General features: G+C 30.9%; 1 protein-coding gene across 1 annotated transcript in view; it reads right to left on the bottom strand.

The window, feature by feature from the left end:
* LOC127725675 (cGMP-inhibited 3',5'-cyclic phosphodiesterase 3A-like) overlaps nucleotides 1–19468 on the bottom strand; it is a 77850-nt gene extending 58382 nt beyond the window's left edge. The window contains exon 1 of the mRNA XM_052232826.1: nucleotides 17708–19468. Within this exon, the coding sequence (XP_052088786.1) occupies nucleotides 17708–17776 (69 nt within the window). The 5' untranslated portion in view covers nucleotides 17777–19468. The remainder of the gene's footprint in view (nucleotides 1–17707) is intronic.
* Between the last annotated feature and the right edge of the window lie 316 nt (nucleotides 19469–19784).

Raw genomic sequence — 19784 nt, 5'->3', positions numbered from 1 at the left:
ATTCATGGTATTTTTCAACATCAAAACCAATGGTTTAATTTCTACCATGAATAAAAAAAAAGGAAACCAATGATTTTCTCATATATATTTGATGGATTTAAGGAAAACATACAGTATTTAAAATCATGATATTCAATTAGGTCAAGTATCTTAGATAATATAGTATAACAAATCACATACGGTACATGTATAGAAATTCTAGTCAATTTGCATTTTCAAGTAGTTTAGAGAAAATCCCAAGCTTTTAAAAAAGCTGTATTATGAATTTTGTTCTAACCTTATGTTCTATATAGTGATCTATTGGTCAATAACGAATACAATTATATTTTATTACACTTTTTTTCTGATTTAAGGTTTCAAGGTAAAATAACTGACAATATCTAATAATAAAGATATTGAACCTTGTACCATATTGACTTATAACTTAAAACATGATTAATTTGATTAATTTTGATGCACAGCCTTAGCTCTATATGTAAAAAATGTATAATTTGCACATTACAAGTAATGAGTTTTCAAAATTTGCATATCTGTATTCAAAAACAAATTTCCATTGTTACAAAATCATTTCCTGTTTCATTACAATTCAAATGAAATTTTCATTAAAACATCACACTAAATACAAGTGATAATAACACCTCAATCTTAGTGACTGATGAAATTACATCATTCTGATTAAAACAGGCCAAGTCAAATATATTACTCTAGTTACCAACATAACATGGGCTAATGATATACCGCAAAGACATTTTTTGCTGTTTCAAAATTTATCCCGGTATCAGGGTTGTGTTCAGACTCAGTGTACACCTGGCACATGCCCCATAAAATAAGATAAAAAAATTTTTTTGCATAATAAAAAGCAAATAAAATTTTAGACATTGTTTGAGTCTCACCTCCACTAATCTTAAATCCTGGATCCATGTTGCAAATGTTAATTGTTACTAATAACAGTTAGTCATTAAATTATTGGTCTATTTCTATGTCTTACTGACAATTCGTTCTTCAGAACTGTTATCAGCATAAACTGGTCAAAATTAGTTGAACTACTTTTATCTTGATGGAAAACTTTCCAAGCAAAAAGGCACAACTGTTATGAAACTGTTTGATAGACTTGGAAGCAATTGGCAATTAAATAATTCACACCATAAATAAATTGAAAACTATCAATCTTTCTTTGTTATAGTTGTTTGCAGCATGGGTTTGTACTGAAATATTCTGTGTTTAATTATCAAAGCTCAAAGGTACAGTAAAGCTAGATCACAAATCAAAACTTTTGCTATGATGGATACCTTTGTTTATTTCACATAAATCATATTCATACTAATTAAAACTAGCAACTAAAATAAAAAAAGGAAAAAATAAATACAAATATAAATAATTCAGATAACAGACATCAGTATGAATGAATCTTTATCAATCTTTGCTGATTATCTTTTACAAAATCTTGAGAGTATTACAAATTTAAAAGAGATGTACTGGGCATGACTCAATGAGGCAGCAACCTACTGGCACAAAAACTCAAAAGACATCTAGATCTATACAAGTTTCAAATCAGTAGGAAACGGAACATCATCAACACAACACATCTAAATAAGAGATAAACAATGACACTAACTGACAAGGTTCCCAACAATGGAAAGGCCATGTAAAAATATGGTTGGGTGTGACAAGATTGTAAGTACTCAGCCCTATGTTTATCAGGGGAACAGCTACACACTGGTGAAAATGTTCTGTTATAACAGTCAGCTATACACTGGTGAAAATGTTCTGTTATAACAGTCAGCTATACACTGGTGAACATGTTCTGTAATAACACTGGTGAACATGTTCTGTAATAACAGTCAGCTATACACTGGTGAACATGTTCTGTAATAACAGTCAGCTATACACTGGTGAACATGTTCTGTTATAACAGTCAGCTATACACTGGTGAACATGTTCTGTTATAACAGTCAGCTATACACTGGTGAACATGTTCTGTTATAACAGTCAGCTATACACTGGTGAACATGTTCTGTTATAACAGTCAGCTATACACTGGTGAACATGGTCTGTTATAACAGTCAGCTATACACTGGTGAACATGTTCTGTTATAACAGTCAGCTATACACTGGTGAACATGTTCTGTTATAACAGTCAGCTATACACTGGTGAACATGGTCTGTTATAACAGTCAGCTATACACTGGTGAACATGTTCTGTTATAACAGTCAGCAAAGCTCTTAATCATTGAGTAAGTAACCAGTATGTTACAACAACAAAATCTGCCAAATTAAGGATTTTCATTCAGACTTATGTTTGCTGTTTTTGTGCACCATTTCTTTTAATTCACATTAGAGAAATTTTTAACTTGAGGTTAACCGGGTATATATATAATAATTTATACATAATTACTCTAAATATCAGCACAACAATGTTAAATCTGCAAATTTGCGGAAGCAAATTTTTGTTCTTCCCTCGCCGGGATTCGAACTCATGCTATTGGGATATCAAACAACACCGCCTGCACTGTGTTCAGCGCTCTAGACCACTCGGCCACCTAGACTGAACTAATAATTCAGCTTTCAGTGGCCTTATTACATTTTTGTATATATATCCTTGCTTAAATTGTGTTGTTGGGTTTCTACTGAACAAAAACAAATGTCAATTTAAATTCTGGGGTTTCCCTAAAACCCAAATCAGTTTTAATTTTTGGTTTATCTCGCATTCCATTCCAGTCATAATTAATCACAAGGAATTTTGGAAACTAGCTGATAGATTATACTGAATTTTCAAAGAACTTCATTTACATCTAACATTAGCAACAAGCATTAAGACACCATCTCTTTATATAATATAAAAATATGTAGTTTTTTTCCTTTTCCCTTTTGAAAGACAGAGCTAAAATATTCCAATATTTGGCAACATTTTGATATGAACTTGTCTGAGGTGAGGAGCCTAATCAATGGTTATCTTGGCTTATATCTTAAGATTTTGTTTCCTTTAAACAAACTTGATGTTGATGGCAAATCTTTGGTAATCTCCACTGAATTTATTAACACAATGTCTCCACTGGGAAAAAATTAGAACTTGATCTATGATATACCTTATACATTGACAATTGCTGAAGGCCATATGGTGGTTTTATAGTGTTGTTTGATTGCTGCCTTATAGATGTTTTATCCTTTTATTTATTGTTGAAGTTATCAAGCTCCTAAGTTACGCTTTGTTGTTTGTTGGTGTTATTTGTTTTTCCTTTATTGTTTCTTTATAGTGTGTTCTTGTGTTGTGCTGATTCACCACTGTCCCAGGTTAGGGGGAGGGTTTGGTGCTATCTAACTAGTTTAACCCCGCCACATTCTGTATGTACCTGTCCCAAGTCAGGAGCCTGTAATTCAGTGGTTGTCGTTTGTTGCTGTGTATCATATTTGTGTTTCGTTCATTATTTTGTACATAAATTAGGCCGTTAGTTTTCTCGTTTGAATTGTTTAACATTTGTCATTTCGGGGCCTTTTATAGCTGACTATGCGGTATGGGTTTTGCTCATTGTTGAAAGCTGTACGGTGACCTATAGTTATTAATTTCTGTGTCATTTGGTCTTTTGTGGAGAGTTGTCTCATTGACAATCATACCACATCTTCCTATTTTTATATGAAAAGTAAAAATGAAAACTGAAAGGTAAAAATTTAAGTCAATTTAGTGATATAAGTTCCAAGAATATTAAGAGTTCTAAATTTTGCACTGCATCAGTATCAACAAATTTTGAAGATGGTAATCAACAATTAAAATAAACTGCTTCGCTGAGCGCAGCTGGATACGCCCGCAGAGGTCCAACCCTGAACAGTTGGGGCAAAAATGGACACAATATTCAAGTTTGATACAGGTCTGAATTTGGATTGTAATTAAATATTTGATATATTATAGGTTTCTGAATAAATGTAGTAAAAGAACTTCAAATTGGTTATATGAAAGATTTTTTGCTGTTGTGCAATACACTGTGCTGTTGCGTAATACTTAGTAAATCTGTTGTCAGACTATAAACAAATAAAATCTTATAACTCGGAAACATAAAAACAAAAATTTATAAAAATCAAAAGGGAGCTTACAAAAATAGATTTACCAAAGTTTCATAAAAATGCTGAAAACTGGAAAATCCCCCTTTTTGTAATGAATAAAACCCCATAATTCGGAAACGTATAGTCTTGAAATTTATAAAAATCAAAAGGGAGCTCACGTCAATAGATATGAACAATTCACAAAAGTTTCTTGCAAATTGGTGAAATTTTTTTTGAGTTATTGTCCGAAAACTGGAATATCCCCCCTTTTTTAATGAATAAAACCCCATAACTCGGAAACGGTAAATCCTAAATTTATAAAAAACGAAAGGGAGCTCACATCAATAGATATGAACATTTCACAAAAGTTTCATGCAAATTGGTGAAATTGTTTTTGAGTTATTGTCGGAAAACTGGAAAATCCCCCCTTTTTTAATGAACAAAACCCCAAAACTCGGAAACGGTAAATCCTAAATTTTTTTTTAAATCGAAAGGGAGCTCACATCAATAGATATGATCAATTCACAAAAGTTTCATGCAAATTGGTGAAATTGTTTTTGAGTTATTGTCCGAAAACTAGAAAATCACCCCTTTTTTAATGAATAAAACCCCAAAACTCGGAAATGGTAAATCTGAAATTTATAAAAAACGAAAGGGAGCTCACGTCAATAGATATAAACAATTCACCAAAGTTTCATGCATATTGATTAAAGCGTTTTTGAATTAATGTCCGACATGTTGACAACGGACGGACGGACAGACGGACGGACAGACGGACGGACAGACGGACGGTCAACGGTATACCATAATACGTCCCATAAACGGGGGTATAAAAATCTGAATTAAGACTTTTAAAATTCAACAACGTCATTCAAATTTTTCCACTAGTTGACATTAATGTCATCTGGAAGAAGTACGTAATTTAATATGTAACCTCCCACATCAGCCATTGAAATTATATCAACTAACAAATCACTACATTAGTTGTATTTATATATTGGGAATAGAAAGGACAAATTTGTGAGAAAATAATCAAATTTCTTAAATATTCAATATCAATACATGGTCCTTTTGTACCTGATATCATCATTTGTAAACTGATCATTTGTCACCTAACATATTCAATAAATAATATTTCAACATAAATTTACATAATTCATCAATTAAAAAAAAAGACCTTGTTCATAATCATTGTGAATTCTCAACCCAGTATCAATATACAAAAATCTTGCCAAGATTTTATAATACAAAGAGCCAAGATTTTATAATACAAAGAAAGTATTGAAAAAAAGCGAGAAATTTCTGAACCTTAATTAACATAAATACCCACATCGCTCATCTCTGTTACATCCTGACGCAGCAAATTTCCTCGATGCTTTTTCAGCATTTTCTTGAATAAATCTTTTGACATGGTCTTTATTTGTACCGCTCATTAAAAACAACTATATTCTTAACAAAATATAACAACAAAAGCCAGAAAGCATAAAAATTTTCCACTACAGAGTTAAAAGAATATAAATGGCTATGTTTTGGAATTGATGGGAAGATTATGCCGTAAGCTATTTATTTGAGATCTGTCATTCTAGATCTACATATAAAACTATCATTCGTGGGCACACCAGTAAAGTATGTGAATAGAGAGCTAATAAAGGAAATGTTGTTTCCCAAAGAGTGACAACCACAACATTTTTCTTATAGAACATCAGAAATAAATGATAGCAAAATCTGTACATGTCAACTGCCAACAGAGATAACTAAATAATTGCATGGCTTAGAAAAAAGAAAAAGAAACTTTTTTCCTTTTACAGAAAACAGAACTTAATGATCCTGGGATCATTACTGATAAAGGAAATATTAATTAACCATTAAGCTACAAGTTCAGTATTCTCATGAAAATTATATTACGTAACTTTTGCCATGTAAAACTATAACTAATATTTATTTTTTGCAATCTCCCTCTTATAATCGTTAAATTACTGACTTTGAATTCCTTCTCATTGTAAATGTGTCACGATTTCTGCTTAATTCATTGAATAGAGTATATATTGCTCGGTGAGTCGCAATGACGTAATAATCTGTTCAAATTTTAACTTTAAAGTCAGGCTCAATGCAACAACTTGTTAAATCTCTAGGGTGTAAATGCATAAATCAATTATAACAATAGATGTAAAACAATAGGGTTAAAGTTTGTAGTGATGACGTACGTGCACATCAAGACACTAGGTAACGATTGGCTAGAGGGAAATCCTCGGCTTACCCAACTGATCAGATAGACCCCCTAATTAATTAGAACTAAATCTCAGATTACTACAGACTTTACAGCCCAGTAAGCCTTTAATCTTTTCCATAAACATTGAACTGGTTCATAGATTTATCTTTACTTTAATGAAGAAAATGGATATCTTCAAAGATAAATACAAGAAGGAGTTGATGTCATAGAGGTTTTTCGTGAGTTACAATGTGACAATGTGGACAAACTTTATAGATCTTAAAAAATGTATATACCTACTTTTGAAGTCTTCAATTAACCCTTTCCATAACCTTTAACATAGTCATCATTTTAAGCAGGAGCCTTTAAATGAATGAAAGTATTCATTTCATATCTAAATTGATTTTTAAATTTTTTAAATGTTTAAAATTTAAGAAAATTAAAAGAAAAAGGTAATATGTTTGGAAATTATGAAATCACTCATACAAAATTTGTAAGTACATCTTCCATGACCTCTTAAGATTATAATATATGTACGAATATTTTACATTGATAACATTTATTATTATTTCAAGGCAATAATGAATTTCACAAAGCATGTTATGTGCGAAATACTGAAGATATTCAACACTTGAGATCAGCACCAATTGCTTTGTATTATTCCCTTTTTCCTTTTAACTAACTCATATAGAAATTTACCAAAATCCAACAGTTTTCACAAGAATCAAACTCCACAGCATACATTTTTTTCTTCAAATTTCTTCAAACAATGGTATTTCAACCATGACTTTTTTACCATTCCACAAAATTATACTGATAAGTACGTGTCTACAACAGGATACGTATATGACCCTCTCATATTTTCTCAATACACTGAGGAAGCGACAATTCAGTCATTTTAAGGAAATTATTTCTTTCGTCATAGGATATACTTATTAAATTTCTCAAAATAAATTTCTTTTGACCTAAATAAGGGACTTTACTAATTAAAATGTTATTTCTTTAATCAAAATTAAATACAAAACATCCATGAAATGAAATGAATGTTTTAAGTGTTTACATAAACAACTTTGGACTACAATTTGAATTACTTTTTTCAATAAAATACCTTTTCCACGAGTCAAATTAAAAAAGGTATCTTTTAAGCAATTTCCAACAGATGTAGCATTAAATCCAGTAGACAGTAACTAACATGATTTTAATGATAATCTTGTAAACTAGCTATGTCTTTGGTTGTCTCCTGACAGTGTGTGTGTGTGTGCCACGACAAGTAGAGAAAGACATGGGTTTGGTCCTCAGTCAAACCAAAGACTTTAAAATTGGCACTTGCTGCTGTTCACCTTCCCAAAGCACTAAGAGCAGAGGCTGGTAAAATTGGAGTCAGAATAATCTACCTTCATATTCTAACAAAGATTAACTTCAAGGCAACAGCAGATTTTCCCCTAAATGTGTTTTTCTACCAATAATTCAATGGTGTCATGGATTCTGCAGTCAGAGGAAGAAACAGAGGTTGATAAAATGTTGAGAAATACTCAGAATGTGTCCAGCTAAAATAAAAGATAGGTCAAACAATCATGTTTTGCAATAAAAAAAAGTTATTCAAATCGAATTTAAAATTCAATGATTTTCTGAAAGTTACATTTAAATAAGTCCATCAGCTAGATGGATTGTGGATTCAAAGGACGGATGGATGAATTTGAAAAATTGGACCGAAGAAATGTCACAAATGAATGAACAAACATATGATTTACCCAGTAACTACATGTTGCCCTTTTGAACAAATACTCACTGAACATACTTTTTTTCAAAAGTGTTGTCCAAAACTTTCAAATATCTCAAGAATGAATTTATAATGAATATTTTCAAGATGATAAACTTTCAATTTCAAACCAATACAAGAGAATGCATCTTCCATTGAGTTACAAATTCAAAATTCCGAATCCATTTGACTTACAAAATCTAACTTAAAACATTATAAGTAATACAAATAAGCTAGTTTTAACAGTACATTGTCTATAAACAAATATCTGTTTATGTTAGCTTTTAAGTAAATAAGAAATCAATTCACCAGAGATTTATAAATTCAGCTTTTAAGGAAAAATAAGTAATTTCTGTAATTGGTGGGTTTTTTTCTGAGTGTGTATGGATACTTTACAAGTTCCCATAAAAAATGGATTCATGCCTTGAGCCAATATATTTTTTTTTAAATGCTCTTGAGATGTCTACTTACCTCACTAAAACATCTTCTGATTCTCTGTCTTTCGCTATACGTTTTTAATTCATTAGTTCTTAATTTGTCTTTTTTTAAGTTGACAGCCATATTGTACTTGTTTAAATCCCTTATAATCCAATCATATAAAACATGTAACTTTGTAAGAAATAGAGTCGTGGAACTGAGACTCTTGTCATTTCTTCCAGCATTACAAATGTCAGCTCCCCTTTCATACAACAGGTGTCACTGCAGATAAATCGTTGCAACATCAAAATGATGGGAATCTAGCCATATTTCACAATCACTTGTTGTACACTACTTAGTGGTATTGATCAGTGTTAGAAATTGACCTGTATCTCACAAAACCCAAGAATACAAACAAAATAAAAAATCAGCAAAAAAATCAATTACTTATATCCTTCACTACCGATAAATTGTTAACCGCTCGTCTTGGTGAATAGACGTGCACTGATGACATTCAACATTGAAAAGATGTCACAAGAATTCATCAAATGCTACTCAAAAGAAAATCAAAAATTGATCTTAACTAGTCACAGAGGACGTAATGTCAATATTTGTTTTCTATCGTTAATTTATCAGGAAACAAACTCGGAGCTGACACAATTCAATTTAGACTGTCTCTTTCTTCATAAAAAGTCCTCCTTTTCCATTTCAAGTAGATTTGTAAGTAAGTATTAAGTTTGAATAAGCATTTTTACTTTTTATTTGAGGTCATATACAATTAAGTTTACCATTAAGATTTTTATAAAGCCTCAAGAGGTACAATATAAATCTATACAAGTGCTATAAAATCTCTCTAAAAATTATTTTTGCACAAATGCCGCAATGTTAAATCCATGATCTTACTTTATAGTGTGATTTTACTTAACCAGTTGAGTCAGATCCTGTGGAATATCATTTTCTCTCCATATAAGAAATAGAGGCAAAATCTTTACGATTGTTATATTCAATACATTTTTAGCAATCATTATAAGCATACATATACTTTTTCATTCTTGTAAGTAGAAATTACACAATTTTTGTCAAGACATTTACTTCTATTTCTCAAATTATTTACAACTTGAAACAAAGGGTAGTAAAAGTCCGCTGTATAGTGGCACACCACTCTGATAATATCATATGACTACATGCACACACACACAGAGCAAATCAAAGAAATTTAAAGGCATTCATTATTCAACAATCTTCAGCAAAGTAAAACACCAAATTTCCTAGAAATTTTGTATGCAAATTTTGCTCTGTTTTAATTATCTTTCAGTTCCAACAAGAATTTTTTCTATATTCCACAAGATCTGATAGATTATTTGGTTACAATAAAAACCATTGTTTTCAAGATTACATTTTCACCAAAAATGTCTTTTCAAAATAGCATTTCTCTTTTAAAAAAAAAAGATTAATTCTTTAAAACCATATCTTTTCATTTTTAGAGATTTTTTTTTTCTTCAAGTTTGGGATTAATTTGCTTATGACTGAAGAAGTATTGTAATCAACGACTTCAGGTTAAGGGATAGATTTTTTTTTATGATTTTCTTATAGTTTCAGGTTATATATCATATGCTACACACTACTCTCTAACTGTTTAGGGTATCACTAGCCAGTCAACACTGAGTTGTGAGTTCGAATCCCGCATGGGGCAGAAGCACTCGACCCTAATCTTAATTGACTAGGATTGTCAGTTTTCCTACCAAAGGTCGTGGTTCTCTTCCAGCACTCCAGCTTCCTCCACCAATAAAAATTGACCGCCACAAAATAGCACAATAGTGTTGAAAGCGGCGTTAAATACCAACCAATCAATCAATCTAATTGTTTAGGACATTTCATATGTATATACTTTAATAGATTATTATCATATTAATTATACACAGCTTTTCCTTAAAATCACAGAAACAAGACCAGAATTTAAATACAAACATGTTTTGTTTAAATAACAAATCAATAATAAATATTTTGACCTTTTCAAAAAGGTCTTTTTGACAATAAATTATTCAAAGTCTTAAAAAAAAAAAAACAATGAAATTTCTAAAATAAAATATGAGTTACCTCCCTTTATACACAGAGTTATCATACCTATGAGTATGAGGTTTTTCCCGTTTGCTATTTGTGGACTTATATAATGATGGGAATTAGTATAACTAATTCTGCAACGGAACTTTTTAAATACTATTTATAAAGTTTGATGTAATGTGCATAGGACACACAAAAGTTTTGGTGGTTTAATGGGTGGGGTTTTATGGTTTGGTATTTAGATGTATTAGTATGGAAGATGTTCGCAGTAACGTCGAATTGAAGTTAGTCAAATTAGAATATATTCAGTTGTACTACAATTATTACATGTATTTATATGTTTTTTGAATGGTAGAAATCTGTTCAATTAATCAAAATAAAAATTGTATCGCAAGAGAAAATAATATGCTACTGCAAGCAACTAATCCTATTTCTGTGCTTGTCTTGTTTATAGCCAATTGAATTTACAGTAGAAATACTTTAAATTCGGACGAGCAGGGCGAGGAGAATTTAATATAGCTGATTTACAAACCAAGCCTCTTTTGGGGACTACTGGTACTCAAATAGTCTTAGAAATTTTTGGGCATTTTACCAGTATAAATAGTTGGATAGAAAGTGGTCAATTCAAATGCTCAGGAAAACTCATTGTATAGGAAGGGGTTAAGTACACAATTTCAGTATAAACTTAAACTCTAAGGAATTTGAGGCATATAAATGCTGGAAAATGCTCCACAACCCTAAATTTTGTCCTTATAAACAAAAGTAGTGCATGTTAACATCTATTCCAGTAAATGATTTTTTTACTTCATGGTAAAAATGACAGTTTTTGGCATTAAAAAAGTTCTCTGGGAAATTGCCAAGTCTAATTTACACTGGTGAAACCTTATAATCTATCCCTGAAATTTCTGTTATGTCTTAAAATTAAACAAATGTTAAAAATTAATTGGAGTTTTGTTATAATAAAGGACTCTGCAAAGAATTTCCTAAATTTAACAGGCATTTTAATAGCTTCATTCCAGTATTATTTTCAACATATTTTATTTTATCATTCTATCTTTATTTTTATTTTTCCAGAATCCTTTAATCAAATTTCTAAACTATCTCAGAATAATACATCTATATGTATTATTGTTTGCAATTATTAAATATTATTCTTTGGGGAAGAATTTATGGCATCAAATTCACAAATGTTGCCGTGCCATTATCCAAATAATTAAAAATTTAACAATTTATTCTGAATAATTCAAATTTACAAATTGTTGCATGGATTCTATTTGATTTCTTATCAATAACCAGCCAATGATTACCAATAAATGGATGAATACAAACTATGAGATATGTAAATTAATTAAATTTCAGAAAAATTTCCCTACTTAAAATTTCTAAACAGAAAGCAAAATTGAATGATTGAAAATGTACTGAATACCTATTGTTATGTAAATATTATTATTCTAGGTTCAGAATGACAAACATAATTGTATTTAAAACATACATTCTTAAAGATGAAGGGAAAAGAAAGACAACTTTTAAAAAAAATTTAAAACAGATAAATTTGATTAGCCTGTAAGATAATCCATTTTTTTAAAAGTTTATTTCACATAGAAAACAGACAAATTATCCTCATTATAAGTTCAATGTTGTATCATACTTTTTTCTATAAATACGTCACTTTTGAACAATCTAAAAAAAATTAAATCATTTAGAACATAACTGTTAGAAAGGACATAATATTTCAAATGACTATACAAAAATACTCTGTTACCTTTTAAATGTACTTAAAACATCAATGGTTTTTCATGAGAATGCTCTATCTGATGTAAATGGACCTACTTAGAAAAAAATGTATTGATCATAAGGACAATGTTGCTGATGACAGAAGAGTAACAAAAATGTCCTCCTTTGTGAAATTTGCCACATGCAAGACAAAAAGAAAAGATATTTATACTTAATTGAACTTTCTTGCATAATCTCAATTGCTTCATAATTCTTGTATCACAGCTTTGCATGCATGTGCCATTAGAGCAGAAATTATCAGCAATGTTACAATGTAAGAACAACATGTATCAAGCAAACTATTGGGAGGGTAAAATGTCTAAAATGACAAAAATTGACCAGAAATAGTACCATAAATTTTGCAGAAACAGACTAATAATTGATACATAAATAGGATACCAGGACACCGATTATAATGGACACTATCTGTTTAAATGTACTTTTTTCTCAAATGAAAGATAAAGGCTTTTGCCCTGTAATGTGTTTAAAAAGCCTAATACTATAAAGTATTGTGAACTTTTTTATTCTGATGATTGCAGTTTAATTGTTAAACTTGCAAAATTTTGTAAAATTGTTCTGTCTGTTATAAATCAGATTTGCCTTCCACTGCAAGTTTCGTAAAACATGTACTTTACACCATTGCATATGTAACCATCTCATTCCATTCATTTCACTGTTTTGTATATATTTTATTGTTATTACTTTTTATATTCACATACCTCTGATGGGGTCTAGAGAAATAAAAGTTTGAAGTTTGACAGCACGAAAGTTCTCACCGACAACGGTCAACCAACACCCAACTTCTCCAGAAAAATATAGAAACAAAGTCAAAGACACCTATCAATGACAACACGTTTTTAGATCATGCATCCTTTAAAGACAAACCAGCATACCTTTTTTGTACTTATATATGATATTATCCATTTAATAAAAATAATCTGCTATATTATGTTACTGAATATGCCCGTTAAAGCTTTTACTTTATAATTTTGCTGTTTACACCATGCTGTCATTATAAGTAATTGGATATCCTGCAATATCATGCTTGTCCTAAACTAAGGGAAAACTTCTGAAAGACACACTTCTAAACTATTGAAAGCAATCATTTTGTGTTAACTATAATGATCATGGTGTAAATTAAATATACCACTATTAGACTAAAGCCCTTGGGAGTATATCTAGTACTTCATGTTTTGATATGATACTTAGTATGACAAGGTCAACCTTAGTGTGACAAGTTCAAACAAAAATTTTCACATCTAGAAGTGTTGACTTATTTCCTCTTTTTTAGTTTAGTTTTTAGTATTTATCTATATCAAATGTTTTTTTATTTAAAGTCTCAGGAAAAGATTAGTTTTTTGCTCAGAAATTCCCAGTATAAATCAGAATAAGTCAGAATGAATCAGAACTAAGTATTCAGTATAAACCAGATCTTGTCAGAATGAATCAGAACTTTCTACTATAAATCACAAGTTGTCAGAATGAATCAAAACTATCCAATATAAATCAGAAGTTGTCAGAATGAATCAAAACTATCAAATATAAATCAGAAGTTGTCAGAATGAATCAGAACTATCAAATATAAATCAGAAGTTGTCAGAATGAATCAAAACTATCCAATATAAATCAGAAGTTGTCAGAAAATATCAGAACTTACCACTAGAAATCAGAAGTTGTCAAAATGAATCAGAACTTATTTAGTATAAATCAGAACTTATTTAGTATAAATAGGAACTTGTCAAAATGTATCAGAACTTACCAGTATATTTCAGAATTTGTCAGAATGAATCAGTACTTTAATTTAGTATCAATCAGAACTTGTCAGAATGAATCAGAACTTTCTACTACACATCCGAACTTGACAAACTGAATCAGAACTAACCAATATAAATCAGGAATCGTCAGAGTGAATCAGAACTTAGCTAGTATAAATCAGAAATGTCAGAATGAATCAAAACCCACCAGTATTAATCAGAACTTGTCAGAATGAATCGGAACTTATTTAGTATAAATCAGAATATATTAATAACAAGTGAAACTGCGAGCTTAACTGCTCACTGATGATAACCCCATCGCAAGTGGATAATTTTAATAGTGTAAAAATATATAAGTGTTCGGTAAACAGGAAGTTGTTGAGTGATGAATCGGAAAAACATCACACGGTTTAGCTGACTTATATAAACCCTGAAACCAAATTTCAGAAATCCTTATGATGTAGTTCCTGAGAAAAATGTGACGAAAAATATTCATGGGACAGACCGACGGACGGACGGATGGACGGACAGGCAGAGGTAAAACAGTATACCCCCACTTTTTTAAAGCGGGGATATAATAAATCAAAACTTTTCAGAATAAGAACTTACCAGAATAAATCAGAACTTGTCAAAATGAATCAGAACTTGTCTGAATGAATCAGAACTTGTTTAGTATAAATCAGAAAGTGTCAAAATAAATCAGAACTTTCTACTACAAATCAGAACTTGTCAAAATGAATCAGAACTAACCAATATAAATCAGAAAGTGTCAAAATAAATCAGAATTTTCTACTACAAATCAGAACTTGTCTAAATAAATCAGAACTTTCTACTACAAATTAGAACTTGTCAAAATGAATCAGAACTAACCAATATAAATCAGAAAGTGTCAAAATAAATCAGAACATCTTTAGTATAAGTCAGAACTTGTTTGAATGAATCAGAACTTGTTTAGTATCAATCAGAACTTGTCAAATTGAATCAGAACTTATTTAGTATAAATCAGAAATGTCAGAATGAATCAGAACAAACCAGTACAAGAGTGCACATGCTGAAATGTCTCGCCTTCTTTACTAATCATTGATATTATGTTGATAGTCCTAAATATAAAGCTTTACTACAACTATCACATACACTTAACATGATCCAAGAAAATGAGGTCAAGGTCATATAAACCAAACAAGAAATACATGTACACCTTACAATCATTCAATACACTAAATATAGTTGACCTATTGTTTATAGTTTCTAAGATACAGACTTAACCAAGAAAACTAAACATTGACCAATGAACCAAGAAAATGAGGTCAAGGTCAGATGAACAATGCCAGGCAGACATGTATTACAGCTTGCAATCCTTCCATACAACAAATATAGTTGACCTATTGCTTATAGTATTAGAAAAACAGACCAAAACACAAAAACTTAACACTGAGCAATGAACCGTGAAAATGAGGTCAAGGTAAAAAAAACCTGCAAGACTGACAGGTACATCATAAGATATTTCCATACACCAAATATAGATGACCTATTGCATAAAGTATTAGAAAAAAAGACCAAAACTCAAAAACTTAACTTTGACCACTGAACCATGAAAATGAGGTCAAGGTCAGAAGACACCTGCCCGCTAGACATGTACACCTTACAATCATTCCATACACCAAATATAGTAGACCTATGGCATACAGTATAGGTAAAACAGACCAAAACACAAAAACTTAACTATAACCACTGAACACTGAAAATGAGGTCAAGGTCAGATGACACCTGCCAGTTGGACATGTACACCTTACAGTCCTTCCATACACCGAATATACTAGACCTATTGCTTATAGTATCTGAGATATGGACTTGACCACCAAAACTTAACCTTGTTCATTGATCCATGAAATGAGGTCGAGGTCAAGTGAAAACTGTGTGACGGGCATGAGGACCTTGCAAGGTACGCACATACCAAATATAGTTGAACTATTGCATATAGTATTAGAAAAAAAGACCAAAACTCAAAAACTTAACTTTGACCACTGAACCATGAAAATGAGGTCAAAGTCAGATGACACCTGCCCGCTAGACATGTACACCTTACAATCATTCCATACACCAAATATAATAGACCTATGGCATACAGTATAAGAAAAACAGACCAAAACACAAAAACTTAACTATAACCACTGAACCATGAAAATGAGGTCAAGGTCAGATGACACCTGCCAGTTGGACATGTACACCTTACAGTCCTTCCATACACTGAATATACTAGACCTATTGCTTATAGTATCTGAGATATGGACTTGACCACCAAAACTTAACCTTGTTCACTGATCCATGAAATAAGGTCGAGGTCAAGTGAAAACTGTCTGACGGGCATGAGGACCTTGCAAGGTACGCACATACCAAATATAGTTATCCTATTACTTATAATAAGAGAGAATCTAACATTACAAAAAATCTTAACTTTTTTTTCAAGTAGTCACTGAACCATGAAAATGAGGTCAAGGACATTGGACATGTGACTGACGGAAACTTCGTAACATGAGGCATCCATATACAAAGTATGAAGCATCCAGACCTTCCACCTTCTAAAATATAAAGCTTTTAAGAAGTTAGCTAACGCCGCCGCCGCCGTAGCCGCCGCCGCCGCCGCCGCCGGATCACTATCCCTATGTCGAGCTTTCTGCGACAAAAGTCGCAGGCTCGACAATAAATCAGAACTTGTCAAAATGAATCAGAACTAACCAATATAAATCAGAAAGTGTCAAAATAAATCAGAATTTTCTACTACAAATCAGAACTTGTCTAAATAAATCAGAACTTTCTACTACAAATTAGAACTTGTCAAAATGAATCAGAACTAACCAATATAAATCAGAAAGTGTCAAAATAAATCAGAACATCTTTAGTATAAGTCAGAACTTGTTTGAATGAATCAGAACTTGTTTAGTATCAATCAGAACTTGTCAAATTGAATCAGAACTTATTTAGTATAAATCAGAAATGTCAGAATGAATCAGAACAAACCAGTATAAATCAGAACTTGTCAAAATGAATCAGAACTAACCAATATAAATCAGAAAGTGTCAAAATAAATCAGAATTTTCTACTACAAATCAGAACTTGTCTAAATAAATCAGAACTTTCTACTACAAATTAGAACTTGTCAAAATGAATCAGAACTAACCAATATAAATCAGAACTTGTCAAAATGAATCAGAACTAACCAATATTAATCAGGACTTGTCAGTATAAATCAGAACTTATTTAGTATAAATCAGAAATGTCAGAATGAATCAGAACCAACCAGTATAAATCAGAACTTGTCAAAATGAATCAGAACTAACCAATATTAATCAGGACTTGTCAGTATAAATCAGAACTTATTTAGTATAAATCAGAAATGTCAGAATGAATCAGAACCAACCAGTATAAATCAGAACTTGTCAAAATGAATCAGAACTAACCAATATTAATCAGGACTTGTCAGTATAAATCAGAACTTATTTAGTATAAATCAGAAATGTCAGAATGAATCAGAACCAACCAGTATAAATCAGAATCTTGTCAAAATGAATCAGAACTTATTAAATATAAATAAGAAATTGTCAAAATGATCAGAACTTATCAGTTTAATTCAGAACTTGACAGAATGAATCAGAACTTATCACTATAATTCAGAACTTATCACTATAGTTCAGAACTTACCAGCAAAAATTCATACTCCTCTTCATCTCCAATGTCACACTGCACTGCCCTATCACGATGGAACATCATAGTCCAGTGAAACCAAACACTTTACAAGTCCTCCCTTTTTTAAAGTAATTTATAATATCACCACTTCCTATCAGTTTCAATGAACTCACACAATATGGTTAAATAATAACTGTAACTGATCATCCAAAATTTCAATCTTCTTAAAACTTGTGTAAATATTTGTTTAGCAGGTACGTGAAAGGTATATGCAAACAGCAAACCATCTCTAAAATGTTAATTTTGGCTAATTCCAATAAACTACATGAAATTCTCATTTCAGGTCACAAGTATTTGTTTTACTTATAGCCCAATATTTGTAAACTTTTGTAAATTTGCATATTAGGTTTTAAGTGATTTTGCAATAACTGTCCAAAATCAATTGCTATAATCACATGAAAAATATGACCAAAACATTTACCCATCAGTTGTCACTTAAAAATGGCAAATTGATATTAAACCGTTTACTAATGTCAATTAACAAGATAGATGACATGATTTTCTAATTAAGTTTTCCAGGTGATACTACAATTGTCCAAACAAAAACACATACTCAAGTATAGTAGTTCTAGAGCAAAGGTACTCTGAGTACCTGATGTGGTTTCCATTGATTAAAACACATTATGAAGAAAGATTGGTTATTCTGCATTGCTTGATTGTTACCTACAATTACTGGTATATGATATTAACTATTGGACCAAATGGTCCACTGGGACTGTGTCCTACTGATACACAATAATCACATCAATATTGGTCCATTGATTTTTCTCACTGTCACAATCACTTTCTATCTAGATGATGTACAAGTTTCAATTTTTCATATGAAATTCTGCAGATATGTCTGAATTATTCATTTTAATGTGTTGAAACTTTATCATACAACATTCGGAACACAATTAAATTTCAACATAGATTTCTCTAGTGTTCTGTGGCCTTCATTTCGTTCATCAATATACGTTTAAAGTCCATATAGGTCAAATTGATTTTTCCTTTTCTTTTCTCCTAGTTTTGAAAGTTTAAAAGTAAGATCCAAATTGAAATCATTCCAGTTTGCAATGTTAGAATTTTCTATCTTTCCTCGACTGCATTATGTCGTGTTCCCTAGTAAATGAATTAAATCCTGTCTCTCCATCAGATCTAAGGCATATATTTTCTCAATATTTTACAATTAAATTACGACTCAATTCAATTGACATAATTTGATTTTCACAAAAAAAAAATGTTCACCTCCAGAAAAATGAACTGATATTTTCCAAGCGCTTACTTAATAGATAAAAATCGATCTCTGAGATATTAATATGCAATATTAGCAAGTTTTTCACATCTGTGTGCTAAAAATTCCAAACTTTCACAAGATCAGCCAACAACATCACTTTAAAAAATCCCAAGTTAATACTACAGTTATTTAAAAACTCTTATTTGCATATGAAGAGCTTATCTTGTGCTGCTTTTTATTTCTAAGACGAAACAGTTTACATTGTAGACTCCAGTTTTATTACGAACAATAATTACAAGTACAAATTTCCACTACTCAAGAAATTTATTCTATTATCCCAAATGTTTATACCATTTGTTATAATGAACTCCAGTTTATCCAATGGTCGATGAAGCTACCATTTTCATTACATGTTTATAAAATGAAAGATGGACAAATTCCAAATTTTTTCTACCAGAGTAACTCAGTATGTATACACAATAAGAATGGGAGGAAGGCTTAAATAAGGGGTATCTTTTGTTCACGACATTAAACTCTTGACTAAATTTCAATAAAAACAATTTCTATACTTCCAATTAAAATTATAATTGGAAAAAACTTGACTGCATTAAAATATGAAATCGTAATGAAACCGTTTAAATTTCCAACACAAAACTCTTTACGACTATAGAAAGAAAACTAAAACTTCCAAAGGGGTAAAATAGATCGATTGTATACAAGTCTCTTGTATAATAAGTACAAAAGAATCGACCATGTGAAGAAAAAAAACATTGAGTAAGGTTACAATACTATAAAAGATATTTAGAAGCCAGTTAG

The sequence above is a fragment of the Mytilus californianus genome, unplaced genomic scaffold (genome assembly GCF_021869535.1).
Source record: "Mytilus californianus isolate M0D057914Y unplaced genomic scaffold, xbMytCali1.0.p SCAF_15, whole genome shotgun sequence".
Taxonomy (NCBI): Eukaryota; Metazoa; Mollusca; class Bivalvia; order Mytilida; family Mytilidae; genus Mytilus; species Mytilus californianus.
The sequence above is the reverse complement of the archived record's forward strand: the minus strand, read 5'-3'. Positions and strand labels throughout refer to the sequence as shown.